This window comes from Pseudochaenichthys georgianus, chromosome 5 (assembly GCF_902827115.2).
Source record: "Pseudochaenichthys georgianus chromosome 5, fPseGeo1.2, whole genome shotgun sequence".
Lineage (NCBI taxonomy): Eukaryota > Metazoa > Chordata > Actinopteri > Perciformes > Channichthyidae > Pseudochaenichthys > Pseudochaenichthys georgianus.
The window spans coordinates 10,772,102-10,792,379 of record NC_047507.1 but is presented as its reverse complement, the minus strand read 5'-3'; the positions used below and the strand labels follow the sequence as shown (position 1 = coordinate 10,792,379).

Sequence of the window (20,278 nt, the reverse complement as noted above, 5' to 3'; positions counted from 1 at the left end):
GTTTCGTGAGACATGCTGACATCACGCGGCCAACTCATACTTCCATTCTTCTTCAGAAAATGACAACAGACGTTCAATACAGTATGTGAACATTCACTTCCCTTTTATTGGATGATTCATTAAAGCATAATAAAACATTTGAGCATTCAGTGCTTTTTGAAGAGTTTGTACAGCGTTCATCCCCTGGTGTCTTCACCCTGGCTATTTGGCTGTGGAGACAGAGATAAAGAAAGAACAGCATAAGGTTTTGATCCAATCACTATCACTTGTAAGTGTGTATAATAAAAGAAGATACAAGGCCATGTTGTACTGTAGGTTTGCTTTTTTTTAATAGACTCTATACTGTCCATCTTCTTAAACACTTTACCTTTCTGACGTTCCTCCACTATATCATGGATGATCTCTTCGAGGACCGGAGCAACCTGAGCTAGCTGTTCGGGTGAAAGACGGATGGCAATCTCCACAGTTTTATCCTGGACAAACAGAAGAAGAAGTGTTAATGGCCTGTATTCAACATTGCTGTGGTGAAAACAATATTGTGGGTCAGAGGTGTGTGTGTGTGTTTGTGTGCTCACAGGATTGCCATGTTCCACCTCAGGAAGCTGTTGGACTGTAACCTCTTCAAACTGACCGTCCTCTGATCGAGGCTCCATGTCCTTTCTACCTTCTCTCTCCTGCAGCATACAAACACACATTTACGCAACAATAAAAACCTACTGTCATACAGTTAGGAAAAACAAACTTGAAAGAAAATGGAAAACTACAATGAGACCGTTTGGACTTCTCCATTCATTCTGTCTTTGTCCAGTATAAAGAGCCACAATGCTTACAGAAATCCCTCTAACAATACTAATGTTTTTGTTTCCTCAGCCTATAGTTTGTCACCTTCACACTGAGAACATCTGCTTGACCTATTTCTCTAACTTAATTATTCATATTTTGCCAAATTAAAGTACCCAATTAGACATCTCAAACTAAATATTAATCCGGATTTGATATTCCATCTTTCCAGTTGGATAACATTGACTCACAGTTGCAAAAAGTGGAGATGTGTTTTCATTAGCAAGTATAGATTGTTATTTATTTATGCATGTTATTCTATTCATTGATTCGTTGTTTGGCAATTAAATGTCTTAAACGAAACAGAGATGTGTTGTTGTCCAATTAAAACCCAAATATCGGGGTGAATCTCATAACTGAGAAACTGATAAAGTAAATCCACAGGACAAAAAAATTGATGAAAAAGCTCTTATGAGAGTTTAGTGGGAGTATGACATCACAACTGTGACTCAGGCTCTCCGTCCAATCAGACACGAGCTGCTTACCTTCATCAGCATCATCTCTTTGGGACTGAAGAAGGTGATGTGTCCCTCCGTCCTCTCAGCCAGCAGCACCACTAGGCACGCCAGCACCAAACAACCTGTCACTGCTCCACGCATGCTCATTCTGCTCTGTTCTGGACACACACACACACGTTCAAATACAAACACATTACATATAGGCACACATGCAGAACAATGTTTCCACACCAACATGGGGTGCACTGAGGCCAAGTCACTTACAGAATGTTCTTTTAGCAGTTGGAAAGAGTCAAAATAGGTCAAACAAAATCAAAATTAGACAGTGAGTGTGTGTGCCAGATAACTAAATTTAGAGTAACAAGGACACATGTCATTATGCAAGGGTCGACAAATAGTTGATAGAGAAAGAAAGAGGCGGGGGGAGTAGATGGGGGGGGGGAGAGGCGTGGAAGTAACAAACAACAGGCAAGATAAGAGAATGAGTGGACCAGCCATACTTTACAACAGCAAGACAGCTCTGTACACAATGTAAGGCAGGACGTCGCAGAGAAGAAAGACAGGAGCAACAGACAGCGGGGGTTAGAGACTGGAGGGTGAGTGAGAGGAGAAGACATATGTTACTCACGTGCTGTGTCAGCTTTGGTCAGTTGTTTAAAGAAGTGTGCGTTGGGATGAGCAGGGCTGAACTGTTCTGAGCGTCTGCTTGTCCCGGGCAGCCTTTATACCGAGCCCTCTCCTGATCCCTGAGCTTTTACTGACCTCCCTCACATCCGCTCCTCAACAGGCTCCTTCAGCACTCTCCTCCATGCTCCTGGAAACACACATATTACTCAGGAATCTGGCTTTCGTATTAGTTATTAGGGTAGTAAGCCTGCCATGCTGTTACTTAGTTGACCTTTAACACGAATGACAATAGGAGACATTGATGAGAAAAAGGAAAAGGAAGATGAATTTGAAAGAAGATAAACCAGAAGAACAACTTGGTTAAAAGGGAATGTGTGAATGAGTTAAAGAATAAAAGTATTAGCACCAAATTATATGAAAACTAAAATGGCTCATTATGCTGTATGGACTGATTCAGGGAATTTCTCAATTATACTTTTTAACATTATTTCCTATGCGTTACACAGATGGATATCCACAAAAATAGTACATACATAAAAAATGAAAAATACATATATTAAAATAATCAAATCAATATTATCTAAAAGCACAAAAAAGCAGGAATACATAAACAAAAAGTGTTAAAGCTAAATTAAAGTGAAATCTTTATACATCATTAAAATGTCAATGTAGGAGATAGTAGGACTTATTTAAATTAACTTATATAAAGTGTATCTGCTGTGTCAAAATTAAATAGAGTTATCAAATGGAGTGGAAATAAAAATATGTTTGTCTCTGATTTGGAGTGTAGTAGATAAAGTGGAAAAAAGTGGAAAAAGTGGAAAACTCAAGTACAGAACTTTGGTAAAAGTACTAAAAGAAACTTGTCGCATATTGACTGGGGGTGTTGTGTGAGCTACAGGACACATGTGTTCCTCACATACTGAAAAGGGCTGATATGATAGTGAAGTGTTACACAGAAATCTCTTATATCATGCTATTAACCTTCATATGAAGAAGATAAAACTAACTCATTCATAACTCATTTTAAAACCGACTACTGCTAACTGAGAAGCAAAATCTGTGCTTTTCAGTCACCAAGTTAAATATGGAAACAAATTATAGCGAGTAAGATGCTTGAATTTGATTGCACTTAGGTGAAAGTACCGTCATATTTTTCATTAAAAATTATAAATGTGCGAGTTTTTTATGTAAGATTTTGAATGATCAATTGGTGATAAATGATTGGTAGATTCATTAAATAGTACAAGACAATGAATCTTAAACTGTTTTGAAACTGGAGTGATACTTTTTTTTTTTTAAATGGTAAAACACAAAATATGCACTGGTTTCAGCTTAATACGGTATACTGGACTTTAATTCTGTGTGTGTGTGTGCGTGTGCGTGTGCGTGTGCGTGTGTGTGTGTGTGTGTGTGTGTGTGTGTGTGTGTGTGTGTGTGTGTGTGGGTGGGTGTGTGTGTGTGTGTGGGTGTGTGTGTGTCATAAATGTTCTGCTCTTAGCTAATATCCAACATAATGTGACATTTATGGCGTGCCGTTGATGTACAAACAGACCCACATGCATCCGTTCCTCGGTAACATCATGACCCTAAAGAACTCTAACAATGCTTTTCCTACAAATAACACTCATCGCAGGATATATTTATTATTATTTCACCCTGCAGGAGTGGACTATTAAAAGTATAGCCACCACTGTATCTTGTTTAGTGCACTTCAATGACACAAGCACAGCTTTGTATCTCCTCTGGCACTTCTAGTAACGCCACAATGATGCACAAACCATGGTTACATTTTTTCATCACCTAACAAAAGTCTCTTTAAAGGTTTCTCTTATGTACACGTATAGTTGATTTGCCTTTAGCCATATAAAGTGTTCAGAGCTTTATTTCAAACCCAGTTGGAGTAGCCAAAATCAGTGCACATGTCTTAAATACTGCTCACTGCACTGACTAGTACCGTTGGATGTTTCCGTTAAAAGATAAATCTGTCAATATTCTATACATTCTTAATAAATCCAAAAACGACAAATTCCCAACAAAGATAAATAAAGTGGTTAATTAATGCAATTGTCAATTATTTGAAACTGGAGGAGAAGGCAATGACAAAATATTTGTCAGCAACTGTTGTGATCATTTATGTAACTTTTAAGTAGCCCATGTTTAAAAAAAAATGCAACCATCAAAAACTGGTTTCAGCTTCAATATATTTGAGCAAAAGTCAAAATTATGAATAAATATTTTATTTTGATGTTTTTTGAGTATAGGCTACTTGTCAGACCAAACAAGATATTTCACCACGAACCTGAATACTAGACTTTCATGTGTCCTCCAAATGTAAAAAAAGAGAACAAAATCATCAAACTTCACTAGATAACAAATTACTTCAGTAATTCTTTATCATTACTAAGTCCCAGAGAAACATCCTGCTGTCTAAAATACATACTAAAGCACTTATGCTCATTTATTTGTGGCAGAAAATAGTCCCCAACAAATGCACTGTTGCTTATCTTTCTTACAGTGCAGATGCTTTTCTGCTTGCTCTTGCCTCTGCTTACTTTTTATGCTGATTTTCCTATTCTTATTCTCTGAAAACTTCGAGCAGCGGCTCTTGGACATTAACTTATCACTGGGACAGTTCATCTTCGTAAATAGACGGAGGGTTTCAGCCATATTTCAACATTTTTACGACGACCTCAGTCTTACAGTAGCGTGGCCTAGCAACAGCTAAAGCCTGGTAGGCTACTGCATGCTATTTAGCTTAAGCTAGTTGGTAGCAAAATGCCTCCGTTCTCTACAGATGACTTCCACAAACTTATACAGAAGATGGCTGTGTTGGAAATGAAAATGCAACGTTTGGAAGTTAACGTGGAAGTGAATGCACTATGTCGTGGGAATGACACCACTTTACCAGTGTTGCAAAATAATGGAAAAGGGTATGCTAACTCACAGCTAGTTAGCAGCTACAAGGATTCCAAGGAACAGGAGGGCTGTGTACTGGGTAATACATCTACAAGTGGTAGTCCTCCCTGGAACTCTCTGGGTGCAAGGCCGAAGAGTAAATCATTTCCATGGGATTTGGGAGGACGGATAACAGGCAGAGCCCAGCGCTCTGAAATCTGTGATGCGACCAGCTGGCCTGCATTGTTATCACCCAGGAAGAGCGCCTCTTCAACCCCTAAACAGCCGTGGACAGCTGCTAAAGGGAGAACTACAAACAATCCTCCTAAACCACCAAGTGTGCCAATCCAGAACAGATACGCTCCGCTGACCGAGAGCCGGAGATCTCTTTCTGATGACCTGGATAACCCGTCCTCTTCACACAGCAGGGTAAGGACCAATAGCTACTCCAAAAGTAAAAGGCTAGAGGGAAAGCTAACGACTGGGCCTGAAACTCTGATTGTGGGTGACTCTGCTGTATGAGATGTAAAAGGTCTGTGTAGTAAGAACAACACCAAAGTACTCTGTTTTCCCAAGGATGTGGTCTCTGACTTGGCTGAGAAGATCCTGCATATTGGGGCTGAACATCCGACTGTGAAGAATGTGGTACTGCACATTGGAACAAATGATGTTGTGAAACAAGAGTCAGAAGTGCTGAAAGAAGACTTTAAATGTTTGTTGGAAACTGTCAGCTCTCTAAATGCAGAGGTGTTCATCAGTGGCCCTCTACCGCCAGTCAGAAGAGGAGTGGAGAGATTCAGCAGATTGTTTGCACTGAACACCTGGCTTTCAACTGTCTGTATTGACCATTCTGTGCATTTTATTGACAATTTTTACTTTTTCTGGGATCGCAGACATCTTTTTAAGGCAAATGGAGTTTGCCTGAACAAGTCAGAAGTGAAATTGTTTATCTCCAACATATTCAACTGCCTGCGTCATCAATCTGTCCCCTCTGCCAAGGACAAGCAGCAAGAGGAATCAAAACAGGAGAAAGACACAGCACATCACGCAGAAAACCCTGAAGAAGTATCACTGCACCCGCCTGAGGAATGTTCTGATTATGGGAGACCTATGACACAAATGGAGGAATCTCCACTGCCCGTCACCCTCCCTGTCAACACCTTTGAGGATACTCTTCATTCATCCCCCAGCTCTCTCTACTCTCCGCTCACCCTCGCCCACCCCCCTGGAGTTCGATGACCGCATGAAGGCGATACGCAGGGTTGGCAGCATGTCCTTTACCCCCGCCCCTCAACGACGCCCACCAAAATCACCGAAGCAGAGATGCGCACCATCTCCCCCGGCTTCATCACCATGCCTACCACAATCATCCAAACCAAAACAAGACAAGGAAGATGGAAGCAGATTTCCAAACCCCCCTTTCTACAGTGTAGCCCTCACCCTACCCTCCTATGATGAGAGGAGCAGGGTGGTGGGTCCTCCCTCCCCTTCAAAGCCTGATAGGGATGTGTATGTACAAAACGCTGCAAACTGATATGTGCTGGGTCCAGGCTCAAGGGCGTATGGCACTCTCAACTCTTTCCAGGACATGCCGGGGCCCTGCCTGCCTATAGCTTTGCCGATATCTGTGTTGATAGGTAATAGATTAAGAGTGGTGAATCATCTTAGATACAGGAAGCGCTCAAACGTTTGTGTGAGTTTATCTAATTTAGCAGTGATTCTATGTCAGCCACAGCTTGTTACAAAAAACCTGACTGATAGTGTGTTTAACGAACTTAAACTAGCTTTATTAAATGTCAGGTCTTTGGCAGGAAAAACATTTTTAATCAATGATTTTATCACTGAGCACAATCTCGATTTTATGTTTTTAACAGAAACTTGGATTGAACAAAATAACAGTGCAGCTGTTCTTATCGAATCAACACCTCCCAACTTTAGTTTTATGAGTCAGGAAAGAATGCATAAGAAAGGGGGTGGAGTTTCTATTCTGTTCAATGATTCCCTTCAATGCAGGAAGACATCTTATGGGAACTTTGCTTCTTTTGAATATGTGGCCCTTCAGCTGAAATGCTCCTCTCGAGCTCTGTTCCTAAATATCTATAGTCCACCCAAATACTGTGCAAGCTTTTTTGATGACTTTACTGAACTGCTGTCTATAGTGTGTATTGACTTTGACCGTCTAGTCATTGTTGGTGATTTTAACATCCATGTTGACAACCCCCAGGACAGAGGGGCTAAAGAACTGTTTTGTGTTCTTGATAGCTATGGACTGACTCAGCATGTGACGGAGCCCACGCACAATAAGGGGCACACTCTGGACTTAATTATCTCAAAGGGTCTGAATATCTCTAAGGTTGTGGTGACTGATGTTGCACTCTCTGACCTTTCCTGTGTTTTCTTTGAGAGCTCTATTTCTGTTCACACAAGTGTTCAAAAAGAGGTAACCACAAAGCGATATTTAACTGAAAATACTAGAGAAATGTTTACTCAGAATTTTTCTTCCACACTTGCCCCTGCTAACATCTCAGTAAATGAGCTAGTAGATCATTTTAATTCAAAAATAAAAAATGATATAGATGCCATTGCTCCAACTAAGGTAAAGGAAGTGACTGGGAAGAAAATATCTCCATGGAGAAAGGCCATGACCGTGAGAACAGAAAAAAGAGAGTGTCGAAAAGCTGAACGTAGGTGGCGAAAAACAAATCTCCAGGTTCACTTTAAAATCTATAAAGAGAAACTTGGCCTTTATAATTTGGAATTGAAAAACGCACGACAATCGTTCTTCTCTGACATCATTACCAAAAACAACGCACGTGCCTTGTTTGCTACCGTCGACAGACTAACTAACCCCCCAGTGTCAGTAGCCTCTGAATTTCTATCCACCAGGGCGTGCAATGATTTTGCCTCCTTCTTCACTGACAAAATTCAGAAAATCAGACAAGCAGTCAGTGCCTCTGCATCAGGAACAGCACATGTGTTGTCTCTGTGTCCACTTAACATCGATTCAAACACCATGACACAATTCCATCAGATTAATGATAAAAACCTAGAGGACATTATTCAACTTCTGAAGTCCTCCTCCTGCTGCCTTGATATTATTCCAACAGGATTTTTCAAAGATGTTTTTCGTTACATGGCCTCAGATCCACTTCATATAATAAACAAATCTCTTCACTCAGGTATTTTTCCACAGGCCCTGAAAACTGCAGTCATTAAACCGCTCTTAAAAAAGAATAATCTAGATGCTTCAGTAATGAACAATTACAGGCCCATATCAAACCTCCCATTTCTAGGTAAAATCATTGAAAAAGTTGTTTTTCAACAGTTGAGTAATTTCTTGCATTTAAATAACTGTTTCGATGTGTTCCAGTCAGGCTTTCGTCCAAACCACAGCACTGAAACTGCTCTGGTAAAGGTCTTTAATGACATCCACTTAAACACAGACAGTGGCAGAACTTCAGTGTTAGTATTATTAGATCTCAGTGCTGCGTTTGACACTGTTGACCACAGCATATTACTAGACCGACTGGAAAACTGGGTGGGACTTTCGGAAACAGTTCTAAATTGGTTTGAATCCTACTTAAAGGACAGAAACAACTTTGTTTCTATAGGTACATACACATCTGAGTTGACAAATATGAAATGTGGGGTTCCTCAAGGCTCCATCTTGGGGCCTCTTCTCTTTAACGTCTACATGCTACCACTGGCTCAGATCATGAAGAACAACAAAATAAGTTACCATAGCTATGCGGATGACACACACATTTACGTAACAATTTCACCAGGAGACTATGCTCCAATTCAAACACTGAGTAAGTGCATTGAACAAATCAATGACTGGATGTGTCAGAACTTTCTCCAATTAAACAAAGATAAAACTGAGGTAATGGTTTTTGGAGCCAAGGCAGAACGTATAAAAGTTAGCGCTGAGCTTCAGTCTGCAATGTTCAAAACAACAGATAAAGCCAGAAATCTAGGTGTAGTCATGGACTCTGACCTGAGTTTCAACAGTCACATTAAAACAGTTACTAAATCAGCCTACTATTACCTAAAGAATATATCTAGGATTAAAAGACTAATGTCACAGCAGGATTTGGAAAAACTTGTCCATGCTTTTATCTTCAGTAGACTCGACTACTGCAATGGTGTCTTCACAGGTCTCACTAAAAAATCTATTAGAAAGCTGCAGCTGATTCAGAACGCCGCTGCTCGAGTCCTCACTAACACTAAGAAAGTGGATCACATCACTCCTGTTCTGAAGTCTTTACACTGGCTTCCTGTGTGTCAAAGAATAGATTTCAAAATAATGCTGCTGGTTTATAAAGCACTGAATGGTTTTAGGCCCAAAATAAATTTCTGACCTCCTGCTAAATTATGAACCATCCAGATCTCTCAGGTCTTCAGGGACTGGTCAGCTTTCTGTCCCCAGAGTCAGAACTAAACATGGTAAAGCAGCGTTCAGTTATTATGCTCCAAATATCTGGAACAAACTCCCAGAAACCTGCAGGTCCGCTGCAACTCTGACTACTTTTAGATCCAGGCTGAAGACTTTTCTTTTTGTCGCTGCTTTTAATTGAACTATTCATATCTTAGACTGCACTGTAACTTTTATCCATGTATTTTTTCTTTTAATGTTTATTTTATTCGCTTTTCTTTTTAATGACTGATTTTAAATGCCATTTTCTTAATGTCTTTCATTTTTTGTAAAGCACTTTGAATTGCCTTGTGTTGAAAAGTGCTATATAAATAAACTTGCCTTGCCTTGCCTTACTACGGTATGAGTTTTCTCTCATCTCCCTTCACTCTCCTTCTTCTTCTTCTTTAGTGTTTATTGGCGGTTGGCAAACCAACTTTTAGGTGCATTACCGCCACCAACTGGACTGGAGTGTGGACAAGAGACTATGCAGAAAACAATAAACAAAACAAAGAACCAAAACTCTAGATTATTTTTAAATGTATCAATTTCTCTTAGAAACGTAATAATCTCACAATATATATTGCCTGATTTTTTCCCTAACAGCCCTGATAACGACAAGTCATATAATTTTGCTTTCTTGAGTGTCTGGAAAAGCACATTTCTCTGAGTAGCCTACTATATTTCCTTCAAAGCAGTAAAACATGCTCAACAGTTTCTGGCTGGCTACAGTGTATACACTTTCCGGTTGGATGCTTTCCTATTATACTTAATGTATGATTGAGACCTGTATGACCTATTCTCATCCGGGAAATGACATTTTCCTCCCTTCTTTTAAACCCTACCTTCCTTCCATCCCCCACATACCTTTGAATTTTATAAAGATGTCTTCCTGTATCACTAAGATCCCAATGTTCTTGCCATGTTGTTTGTGCATATTTCTGTATGAATGTTTTAACCTCCGCTTTGCTGAGTGGAACTTCTATCTCTATGTTCATAATTCTGAGTGTTTGTTTGGCCAGAATATCCACAAAGCCCCATCATCTGCATACAAAGATTTTCCCATACTTGGATGAACTTGATTAAAGATGTCATGTATCATTATATTGAACAGCAATGGACTACATACACTACCTTGCGGAGTACCATTTTCCACAGCATAAACGCTTGAATATTCTGCACCTACTCTTACTTGTATTTTTCTGTCCAGTAAAAAATTCATAACACAATTATATGCTTTACCACCAATTCCCAATGATTTTAACTTGATCAGTAGTCCTTCCTTCCAGAGCATGTCATAAGCCTTTTCAATATCAAAGAAGACTGCAATCACTACTTCCTTATTGGTCTGTGCTTTCCTGATGTCTGATTCTAAGCACAATATAGAATCCATTGTATTCCGACCCCTACGGAACCCACTTTGATATGGGGACAACAGATCTTTACTTTCTAAGATATATGTTAACCTTTCTGTAACCATTCTCTCCATGATTTTGCATAAATGAGATGTCAGAGCAATAGGCCTGTCGCTAGATGGATCTGAAGGGTCTTTCCCTGGCTTTAGGATGGGCACTATTATCGCTTGTTTCCACACTGAAGGAAGTTGGCCAGAATCCCACACCCTATTAAACAACCTTAACACAATGACTAGAGTGTTATCTGTCATGTGTTCCAACATTTTATAACAAACACCATCTTTCCCAGGAGTGGTTTGACGAGCACTAATAATTGCTCTTCTCAACTCAAACATACTAAAATGCAGGTCCAACTGATCCCCTAACACTGCTACTCGATCCAATATTCTAGGGTTTTCCATTAGTGTATTATGTCTGCACTGCCTGGCTTCCTCTGTAAGGTTATCTGAACTTTCCTAAATGTTTGAGCTAGAAGTTCCGCCTTTCCTAAGTTTGTGACAGCCATTATGTCCCCTCTGCTCAAAACTGGCAACTCATAATTCCTTCGAATTCCCCCCATTCTCCTAATCATGCCCCAAACATCTGCAAGCTGTACTTCTCTTCCACTACTATTGCAATATTGCCTCCAAAAAGTGTGTTTTTGCGTTCTTATTGTTCTCCTCACTATAGCCTGGGCCCTTTTATACTGATTCAAAGCTTCCTGAGAATGGAGTTTTTTGAGTTGCCTGAATGCTTTATTTCTGTCTTTAATGGATTTTCTACATTCACCATTCCACCAGGGTACACTCTTGGTGCGCCTAACTCCTGCAATTTCCGGAATTGTTTCTTTAGTTGAATGAATGATAACCTTAACCAGCTCATCATTGAATCTATTTATATCATCATAATTTTCCTCTTGAAGTGTTTTACATCCATTCATACTTACAACTTGGAAGGCATCCCAATTAGCCTTTCCCAATTTCCATCTAGGAATTTTCTTTACCTTTTCAAACCTTATGTTGGTCCCAACTTTAATCATTACCGGATAATGATCGCTGCCCACTGTAGTATGCTTTACCACATTCCATGTACCTGCTATAGCACTAGATACAAATGTCAGATCGAGTACTGTTTCTATATTCTTCGTGCAATTATATCGTGTTCCTTCTCCAGTGTTAATGCACACTAGCCGTGGTCATCTATACATTCCTCAACTACTGCACCATTTGCATCTGTGCTACTGCTTCCCCATAGCAAGCTATGTGAATTAAAATCCCCACACCATATTACTTTATATTCGCATCCTCTAATATACTTTGATCTAATTTCCCACATGGATTATAATAATTTACTATATCTTCTATAGGTCCTCTATCATTCCATACCCTTATAACTATTGCTTCATGATCTGTACTTACATGCATAACTTTGTAACTTATACCACTCTGTATGCATATTGCAACTCCTCCCCCTCTGCCAGAGTCCCTATCTCTTCTAACTGCAGTATATCCCTTCACAATAAAATCCAGTTGGGGTTTCAGCCATGTTTCCTGAATACAAAGTACATTAGGTTTCACTCCCAGGTTGTCAATATATTTTTTGAACTCTTGTCCATTTGCAATTAAACTTCTAGCATTCCACTGCAGTACAATTAACACCATCAGGATGATCCAGTCCATGTCTGAGGTTGTTGGACGTCATCATTTAGGATATCTTTCACATTTTCCCAGTGCATCCCTTTCACATCAAGGTACTTTTCAGCTGATTTGACAATTATTTTGATTCTTTCATTCCGGCTTGTAGTCTGCGCTGAACAGTTGATAATCTCTGCCATAAACAGTACAAACTCTCTTTTACTTACTATCAGAGTGTCCTCCTTCAACTTAACACAGTTGTGGACTTTTCCTGTTTCTTTGCTCTTATTGTTGTTTCCCCATTTTAACCTGCGTTCCGCCTGAAACTGTCTTCGCTGCCTCTGCATAGCTAACTCCCTGCGTCACCCTGACTCGCTGCACCTCTTCTGCTTTCTTGCTAACCTCACATCCCCGGTACGCTGAACTATGCTCCCCTCCGCAATTGCAACATTTCAGCTTTGCCCCTTCTTCACATTTTCCGTATTCATGATCTCCACCACATCTGCCACACCTTTGTTTTCCCTTGCACACTGCCGCCACATGTCCAAATCTCTGACATTTAAAACATCTTAGTGGTGGTGGAACATACGGTCTCACATCATAACACATATATCAAAAAGTATCTTTTCCGGAAGCCTTTTTTCATCAAAGGTGATCAGAACCGAAAGACTATCTTCTTTAATCCCATTGCGGTTTGCTTTCATGCGTTTGACATCACTTATTTTTGCATTTGTTATATTCCCTTTCACATCATCAGCTGCTATTCTGACTGGGATTCCTGTCACAACTCTCCTGACTAGCTTTTTCCCACTGAACAGTGAACATTCCACTTTCTTACCCTCCACGGTACTCATCTTTATTGCTCTCCCCTGTTGCTCTCTATCCCTACACTTGATCAACATTGATCCATTCCTCAATACTTTAGCATTCATTACATCCCCAATTTCTTTACTGATGGATTTAGTTAACCATATAGGGTTCCACACGCCGAACGAAGCTCCCTCTGTCTTGCGCAAGTTTCACAACCACCATGAACTCCTGTTGCCTATTTCCGACTACTCTTTCTCTCCTATCATCCTCACTATTGCTCTCATCCCAATGAGTATTTCCTCCCTTTTTACGTTTCTTTCTCCAGTCCTCACTATATCCCATTTTCCATTTTCACAACTCCAGCCTCCTATGTCCATGTCTCCTAACTCGCTTCCTGCCTCGTCATTTCCCTCTACCATCTCTCGTCCAGACAGAGGAGAAAGGAAATATCCAGTCATCGTAAATAGTAGGAAGCTGACTTTCCGCTCTCTCTCCAGCAGGTGCTGCTTTCCCACACGGCCAGTTCTCGCGTTGTTTGGCTGTTCCCGCGGTATTTAAGTCATGTGGTAGTCTGCTGAAACGTGTAGCAGCAGTCTTTTCTTTCGGTGTTGGAGCAGAGCAGACGCACACTGCGTGCTGCTGAAGAGATTCACTAACCATGGTAAGTACTGGTGCTGGGTGTCTGATTTACAAAGTGTGTTATTGTAGGATGCTTTAAAACAAATATGTAATATAATTTTAAGAGTAAAAAGGGGTTTACATGTTTACTGTTCAGTTGAAGGCCTTTTAACATGTGAGGCAGCTAGCCACCCATGTGGCTAATACTGGGAAATGCGTCATTAAGTTGAACTATTCAGGCTCTCACTGAATATGGTTGATTTGAGATGATTTTGTACGTTGCAGTGATTTTTCACTTTTAAGCAGTGGCATCAGCACATTATTGATCAGTTTGATCCTGTGTAAATGTAAGCATCGCTGCTAGCATTAGTTAGCTCGGAGGCACTTTTTTCGCAAGGGCCCAGGTCAACACGTGGGTCCAACATGGCGACAACGTGGTTACGTCTGCGACTCGTCCTATTGTTTATGGGCTAATAACGTAAATAACCAAATCAAGGCTTATGAATTATTTAATTTAAATGCTACATTGTGCACATCCACATGCATTTAAAACTTAAAACACACCATGTCCCCTATTTGCCCACTCTGGACTAATACATGTCCTTAGTGATTAACACAGGGGGGCAAATTGAATCTCTCATAAACCTGTAGTGAAGGAACACCGTCCTCTCTGCGGATCCTGTCGGGAGAAACAAACAAATGCAATTACTTGTACATGGTTAATGGCATTGGTAGTAATCTCTGCGTAACACCTGATTGCATGATGGGTATTGGTTTGAAACACTGTAAAACAGTACATTCGTCATTATAAAATTGTATGAGTTACACTCTAATCCAACATATTTACCTTCTCAGGTGCTGCTGCACGTGTTGTTCGAGCATGCGGCTGGCTACGCGCTGTTTGCAGTCAAAGAGGTGGAGGAGATCGGCATGCTGCTTCCTCAGGTTTGTCTTTACTCCGTGCCTTTTTTAATGTGACACTTCATATTTTTCTGACTGGACAGTAGTAGTAACATTATCTTTTTTGTTTTCAGGTTGAAGCCAGTGTGCTGAGCATTGCCAAGTTTAACAGCATGGTGAGCCTGGCTGCCTTCTTCCCCTTCAAGTCGGCGCAGGGTGCTCTGGAGAACATGAATGCAATTTCTGAAGGCAAGATCATTTTCTTAGTTTGGGCTGCATTTGTGTCCTCAGTTGTAATGATGTATCAATCTGTCAATCCACTGATTTCCTGTGCTGACAACTTCCATGTAACCCTGAACAACTCAGGAAAGCCCTTTGAAATGCATGTGTTCTGACTTTCAGCTAGTTTATAATGGAGGTTTAAACAATTGTTAACATATTAGCAGTAGCCCATCATAAATGGCCATATTCTGGTTTTTGGCAGATCCACGTATTATCAGATCACAGTGTTGCATCTTTCAAATGGCTTTTCTGCATATTTAAAAGTGTAATGTTAACCACGTCTCTACTGACCAATAAGTAATCTTCCTCCTTCACTTGCAGGTGTGGTTCATTCTGACCTGAAATTGTTCCTAGAGACAAACCTGCCCCTCTCTGGGAAGAAGAAGGCCGTGTTGGGGGTTTCAGATTCCAAGGTCGGAGCATCGCTACAAGAAGAATTTACTGTGTCCATCCAGACTGGGGGGGTGGTGGCAGAGATTAGCAGAGGTGAGGATCATTTACCTGCCCGAGTTTAAAAAAAGGAATATCCTAGCCTTGAGGTTGTGGCCTGTGGTGATGACATTTTTTTAACCCTGAAACTCATGAAGGTTCATACTGAAAATCTGAACAGGCACTGGTCACATGCTGTTCTGTCACCCTTCCACTGAACTCAACATATCTAATCTGTTGTCTGTCCTGTCAGGTCTGCGTCTGCACTTCCACTCGCTGGTGAAGGGTCTCACCGGCCTGGCTGCCTCCAAGGCACAGCTGGGTCTGGGCCACAGCTACTCCAGATCTAAAGTAAAGTTCAATGTCAACAGAGTGGACAACATGATCATCCAGTCCATTGCTCTGTTGGACCAGCTGGACAAGGACATCAACACCTTCTCTATGCGTGTTCGGTAAGTACATCTGATAAAACTAGTTAGACAAACACGGGAACTAACATTAGACTGACTTCCAACAATAAAATGTAATGTTAAAAGCTCATTGAGCCACTTGACGGCCATTTGTGTAAAAAGTGCAATTTCTTGCGGCTATATTGGTGTCCTCAGTTGTAATGATGTATCAATCTGTCAATCCACTGATTTCCTGTGCTGACAACTTCCATGTAACCCTGAACAACTGAGGAAAGCCGCTCACAATTTGCTGCAGAAAGTAGTTCAAAAATCGATATTCTCAAAAAAAAAAAAAACATAATTAATAAACGGTTTCCGTGTTTTGACTCAATGCGTTAAGTTTCCTGTATGATGCCATCAAGACAAAGGCACTTTTCCTAGACCTTGCCAGTTTCAATTTGCAACCCTAGTTGAGTGAGACCATTGCTGTAACGTGTGCAGTCACTCGCCAAGCATGCCATAGCTTTGTGCTGTGATTTCCTACATCTGGTTCTTGTGCGTCTGACATCTAACAATCATTTCCTTGTGTCTTCAGTGAATGGTATGGATACCACTTCCCAGAGCTGGTCCGAATTGTGCCAGACAACTCTATGTACTGCCGCATGGCTCAGCTCATCGGTAACAGGAAGGAGCTTTCAGAGGAGAATCTGGAGAGCATGGAGGCCGTGGTGATGGACGGCGCCAAGGCTCAGGCCATCCTGGAAGCATCCCGTTCCTCCATGGGTACGCAAACATCATTTAATCTTTGCATCTGTATACATCACGTGCATTTGAAACTTAAGAACACACCATGTCCCCTATTTGCCCACTCTGGACTAATACATGTCCTTGGTGATTAACACAGGGGGGCAAATTGAATCTCTCATAAACCTGTAGTGAAGGAACACCGTCCTCTCTGCGGATCCTGTCGGGAGAAACAAATGCAATGACTTGTCAGTGAAATCTCTTTGGTTGTGTTCAACCTACTGCACAACATGGTTAATGGCGCTGGTAGTAAACCTCTGCTTAACACCTTTTCTTAATCTATCATTCAGGTATGGACATCTCACCCATTGATCTGATCAACATTGAGAGATTCTCCACTCGCGTGGTGGCTCTGGCTGAATATCGACTCGGGCTGCAGGAGTACCTGCGCTGCAAGATGGCCCAAGTGGCGCCAAATCTGGCCGCTTTAATCGGAGAAGTGGTGAGTTAAAGTGTTAGTTGTTCGCTGTATATAAATTACTCGAGGACCAATGATGTTTTTACCAAATCTGTCAATCCCCTGAATCTCTGTGTTGATACTTCCGGTCCTGACGGTCCTCCTGAGTAATCCGTTTCTCATGGTAACCCCACCAAAGCTCTGTTTGTCATTGAGCCCTAATGCCCTTTTCTTCTTCAGGTTGGAGCTCGTCTGATCTCCCATGCCGGCAGCCTAACAAACCTCGCCAAATACCCAGCCTCCACTGTTCAGATCCTGGGAGCAGAGAAGGCCCTGTTCAGGTACTGGGGCACCCCCTCCCTGCTGGGGAATAAAGTGGCTACAGTGATGGCAGGGCGGGGCAGGAACCGAGCAGGGTGACTGGAGAAGGCTAAGGTCTCCTCCAGAGTGATCCCTCTCACCCAATGCACCCCCACAGTCTGAGCAGCCACTCAGCACTGAGGTAGAACATCTGATGCACTAACATTAAACTAATCGAGGAACTGACCTCCAACAATAACATGTAATGTTAAAAGCTCGTTGAGCCAATTTATTTTTGTGTAAAAAAAGTGCACGTAATTTCTTCCAGCTGTATTGGTGTCCTCGGTTGTAATGATGTATCAATCTGTCAATCCACTGATTTCCTGTGCTGACAACTTCCATGTAACCCTGAACAACTGAGGAAAGCTGTTAGAAATTTGCTGCAGAAAGTAGTTTAAAGAAAATATATTTTCAAAACAAATATTAAATAATTCATAGAAAAACTCAGGGGTTTCTGGTTTTAACCTGGTTTTTATTGTCAAACAGAGCATTAAAGACCAAAGGAAACACCCCCAAGTACGGCCTGATCTTCCACTCGACGTTCATTGGGCGCGCTGCAGCCAAGAACAAAGGCCGCATCTCCAGATATCTGGCTAACAAGTGCACCATCGCCTCCCGCATTGACTGTTTCTCTGGTGAGTTACACGGCCCTGTTGAATTTCCTTTGTGGCATTATTGCAATGATGTTTACATTTTTCGTCAACAGTAGTCATCCTTCGGGTTGGTGGTGATAAACTTTATTCTGAGCAAAGCCACGAAGTTGCTAAACTGCTGTAATTGTCTTTACAATTTTTTATTTATTTTATGTCTGTGCTTGCAGAGGTACCCACAAGTGTGTACGGTGACAAGCTGCGCGGACAGGTGGAAGAACGCTTGGCTTTCTATGAGACGGGCGATGTGCCACGCAAGAATCTGGATGTCATGAAAGAAGCTGTGAAAGAGGTGAGCTCAGAGAACCAGTCGCGGCTGTGTGCTACACACGTGACGCATGGATCAAATGTCTCCTACAAAGTTCAGAGTCTGTTTATGCTGTGGATGATGACAAGCTTTGTCCTGACCCTACTGTGGGGGTACAACATGATTTAATGAGCCTGACGCAGCATTAGGATATAGAAATTATGGAAAGAACTACAAGCCAGTTTGCAACCATTTAATGTGTTTGTTTTCTTGTCTTAGGCTACTGACGTCGCAACTGAGATCAAGCGTAAACTTGAGAAGAAGGAAAAGAAACGCAAGAAGCGTGAAAAGAAGATGCAAGAAGACGCTGGCGAGACCAACGGTGAAGCTGAGGTAAGCAGGTTGGATGTTCTTTCAGGGCACGCATGTTTTGATTTGAGATTTGACCCTCACATGGTCCTCTCTCAGTGTACGACATGCTAAATTATCATGACTCCGAACCATTGGCTGGTCCCAAATAATGGACCCGATCACTGAAGTGAGTCAGACATTGCATCCACAAAGAGCAGGATGTGTGTGTATATACATTGAAGGCTAGCTTGGAGTAAAACATGAATATAGTTAACCCTTTTTACTGTCTTGCAGGCAGAAAATGGCGTCGCAGACACAAAGCCAGCGGCCGAGGAGATGGAGGCGGAGGCAGCTCCTGCGGCAGAGAACGGAGTCGAGGACACCCCAGGGAAGAAGAAAAAGAAGCGAAAATCTGAGGCCGTGGAGGTTGCTGTGGTCGAAGAGGAAACGGAAACACCTTCCAAGAAGAAAAAGAAGCGAAAGTCTGAGGCTATTGAAGCAGAGCCTGCAGAAGAAGAGACTGAAACACCAGTGTCTGAGAAGAAGAAGAAAAAGAAGAAAGAAACCACAGACTAGAAAATGTGGTCAAAGACTAATCTTTATTTTTTTTGTACAGCTTATTTTTTATCCATTTTATGCTTGGTCCTACACTAGTAAGCATCTTTATGTTCCAGCTCGTTTGGCAAGTTAGACTGCAAAGAAATGATTATGACTGTGCCTTGATGTCGGTTACATTTATTTGTACTTTTGTAAATAGCGATCATTAAACTTTGTCAAAAGAGAAACAAACTGTCACGCGTTGCTTAATGCTCACTTGTATTAGCACCTTCATCAAACCTTTGCTGAGACTCAAGTCCTGTGCTTATAATGTTGTCATCTAACCAAGGCAGTCTTTAAGGCCTCCAGCCTCACTAATCTGTTGCCAAAGCCCACTGTATAGTTCCCCAGGAAATCAGTGTGGGTGTAAATGATTTTGATAAATGTATCGGATTAAACTGATCACATTAATGATGGCTCGGCTCGATTGTCATTAATCCACATTCACCAGCATCCTCTGCTTAAATATAAATTGCCAATCAGTAATTGCACGGATTTGTAAAGTATGTCATCTAGCAAGTGACTTAAAAACCTTTCCTACCCTTTTCACTTCTGCAGTCACATCTTGCTGGTTTCTGAAGGCTGTCAATTGGGTCTAAAAATCAGTTTTATTAGTCTCAGCGATTCAGTCAAATTGACACAATCCCTAGAATTGTCATAGTTCCAAACTTGTATAACATTTGAGTTGCTTGATCACATCACAAGAACTGCAGCCTTAGATTTGTCATTGTTTTGACTTTTGATCATTAAAGGTAGGTAAGAATGGAGAAACCGGGTCGAGTGCGCTGGAAGTCGAAAGTACGCAGTCGAAAAAAATCTGCCCCTTCCTTACAGAGCCCCTCCTCCAACACACGACCAATGAGGGCACGAGTTACATTTGTGCACGAGATGGAAGGCTGACGGGCAGATACCATCCAAAATGATTGGTCGTGCTTTTTACAGCACCACGGCTTCCACAGATGACATTTTATGTATTGTCAAAGCATTTAATGTAATCAGTTATCTGGATGTTAAGAGCATTCCATGGAATATAACAAAGTGTTTCTGAAGTGAATTACCTACCCTAGCTTTAAGTCCTGAGTAACATTTCCTATTCCAGTAAATAAAAAAAAATGTAAGCTCCTGAAAATACTGTTTTCCATCACTGGTGGCCTGACCATTGGAGCAGCAGCTCTGTAT

General features: G+C 41.3%; 2 protein-coding genes and 3 non-coding genes across 7 annotated transcripts; 4 read left to right on the top strand and 1 right to left on the bottom strand.

Annotated features, from left to right (window-relative positions):
• Window positions 1–86: 86 nt before the first annotated feature.
• mlnl (motilin-like) lies at window positions 87–13,485 on the bottom strand. Of its 3 annotated transcripts, none has more exons than XM_034082620.2 (6): window positions 12,493–13,485; window positions 1,927–2,112; window positions 1,326–1,456; window positions 576–674; window positions 368–473; window positions 87–209 (listed from the first exon to the last, which is right to left on the bottom strand). In XM_034082620.2, the coding sequence occupies exons 3-6, from the start codon at window positions 1,443–1,445 to the stop codon at window positions 202–204; spliced, it is 333 nt and encodes a 110-aa protein (XP_033938511.1). In that variant the 5' UTR covers window positions 1,446–1,456; window positions 1,927–2,112; window positions 12,493–13,485; the 3' UTR covers window positions 87–201. The 3 variants fall into 3 exon arrangements, with proteins under 3 accessions (XP_033938511.1, XP_033938512.1, XP_071059200.1); XM_034082621.2 differs by having other exon boundaries at window positions 1,326–1,451; XM_071203099.1 differs by lacking the exon at window positions 12,493–13,485 and adding an exon at window positions 9,580–9,620.
• Window positions 13,486–14,269: 784 nt separating this feature from the next.
• On the top strand, window positions 14,270–14,390 carry LOC117447446 (small nucleolar RNA SNORA26). Its single transcript, XR_004552224.1, has one exon. It is a non-coding gene; the product is annotated as a small nucleolar RNA SNORA26 (small nucleolar RNA).
• Window positions 14,391–14,408: 18 nt separating this feature from the next.
• On the top strand, window positions 14,409–19,511 carry nop56 (NOP56 ribonucleoprotein homolog). Its single transcript, XM_071203261.1, has 12 exons — window positions 14,409–14,438; window positions 14,549–14,638; window positions 14,728–14,842; window positions 15,197–15,361; window positions 15,558–15,756; window positions 16,289–16,476; window positions 16,788–16,939; window positions 17,135–17,235; window positions 17,741–17,889; window positions 18,075–18,196; window positions 18,431–18,544; window positions 18,797–19,511. The coding sequence occupies exons 1-12, from the start codon at window positions 14,409–14,411 to the stop codon at window positions 19,076–19,078; spliced, it is 1,707 nt and encodes a 568-aa protein (XP_071059362.1). The 3' UTR covers window positions 19,079–19,511.
• Window positions 16,555–16,675, top strand: LOC117447447 (small nucleolar RNA SNORA26). Its single transcript, XR_004552225.1, has one exon. It is a non-coding gene; the product is annotated as a small nucleolar RNA SNORA26 (small nucleolar RNA).
• Window positions 18,285–18,352, top strand: LOC117447456 (small nucleolar RNA SNORD57). Its single transcript, XR_004552234.1, has one exon. It is a non-coding gene; the product is annotated as a small nucleolar RNA SNORD57 (small nucleolar RNA).
• Window positions 19,512–20,278: the final 767 nt, after the last annotated feature.

Excerpts from the sequence above, each read along its gene's own strand:
- mlnl (XM_034082620.2), bottom strand. The coding sequence starts at position 1,445 with ATGAGCATGCGTGGAGCAGTGACAGGTTGTTTGGTGCTGGCGTGCCTA. Across the intron at positions 675-1,325 it reads AAGAGATGATGCTGATGAAG|GAGAGAGAAGGTAGAAAGGA; the intron begins GTAAGCAGCTCG and ends TGTATGCTGCAG. Across the intron at positions 474-575 it reads AGGTGGAACATGGCAATCCT|GATAAAACTGTGGAGATTGC; the intron begins GTGAGCACACAA and ends CTGTTTGTCCAG.
- nop56 (XM_071203261.1), top strand. The coding sequence starts at position 14,409 with ATGGTTAATGGCATTGGTAGTAATCTCTGC. Across the intron at positions 14,639-14,727 it reads TCGGCATGCTGCTTCCTCAG|GTTGAAGCCAGTGTGCTGAG; the intron begins GTTTGTCTTTAC and ends TTTTGTTTTCAG. Across the intron at positions 15,757-16,288 it reads ACCTTCTCTATGCGTGTTCG|TGAATGGTATGGATACCACT; the intron begins GTAAGTACATCT and ends TTGTGTCTTCAG.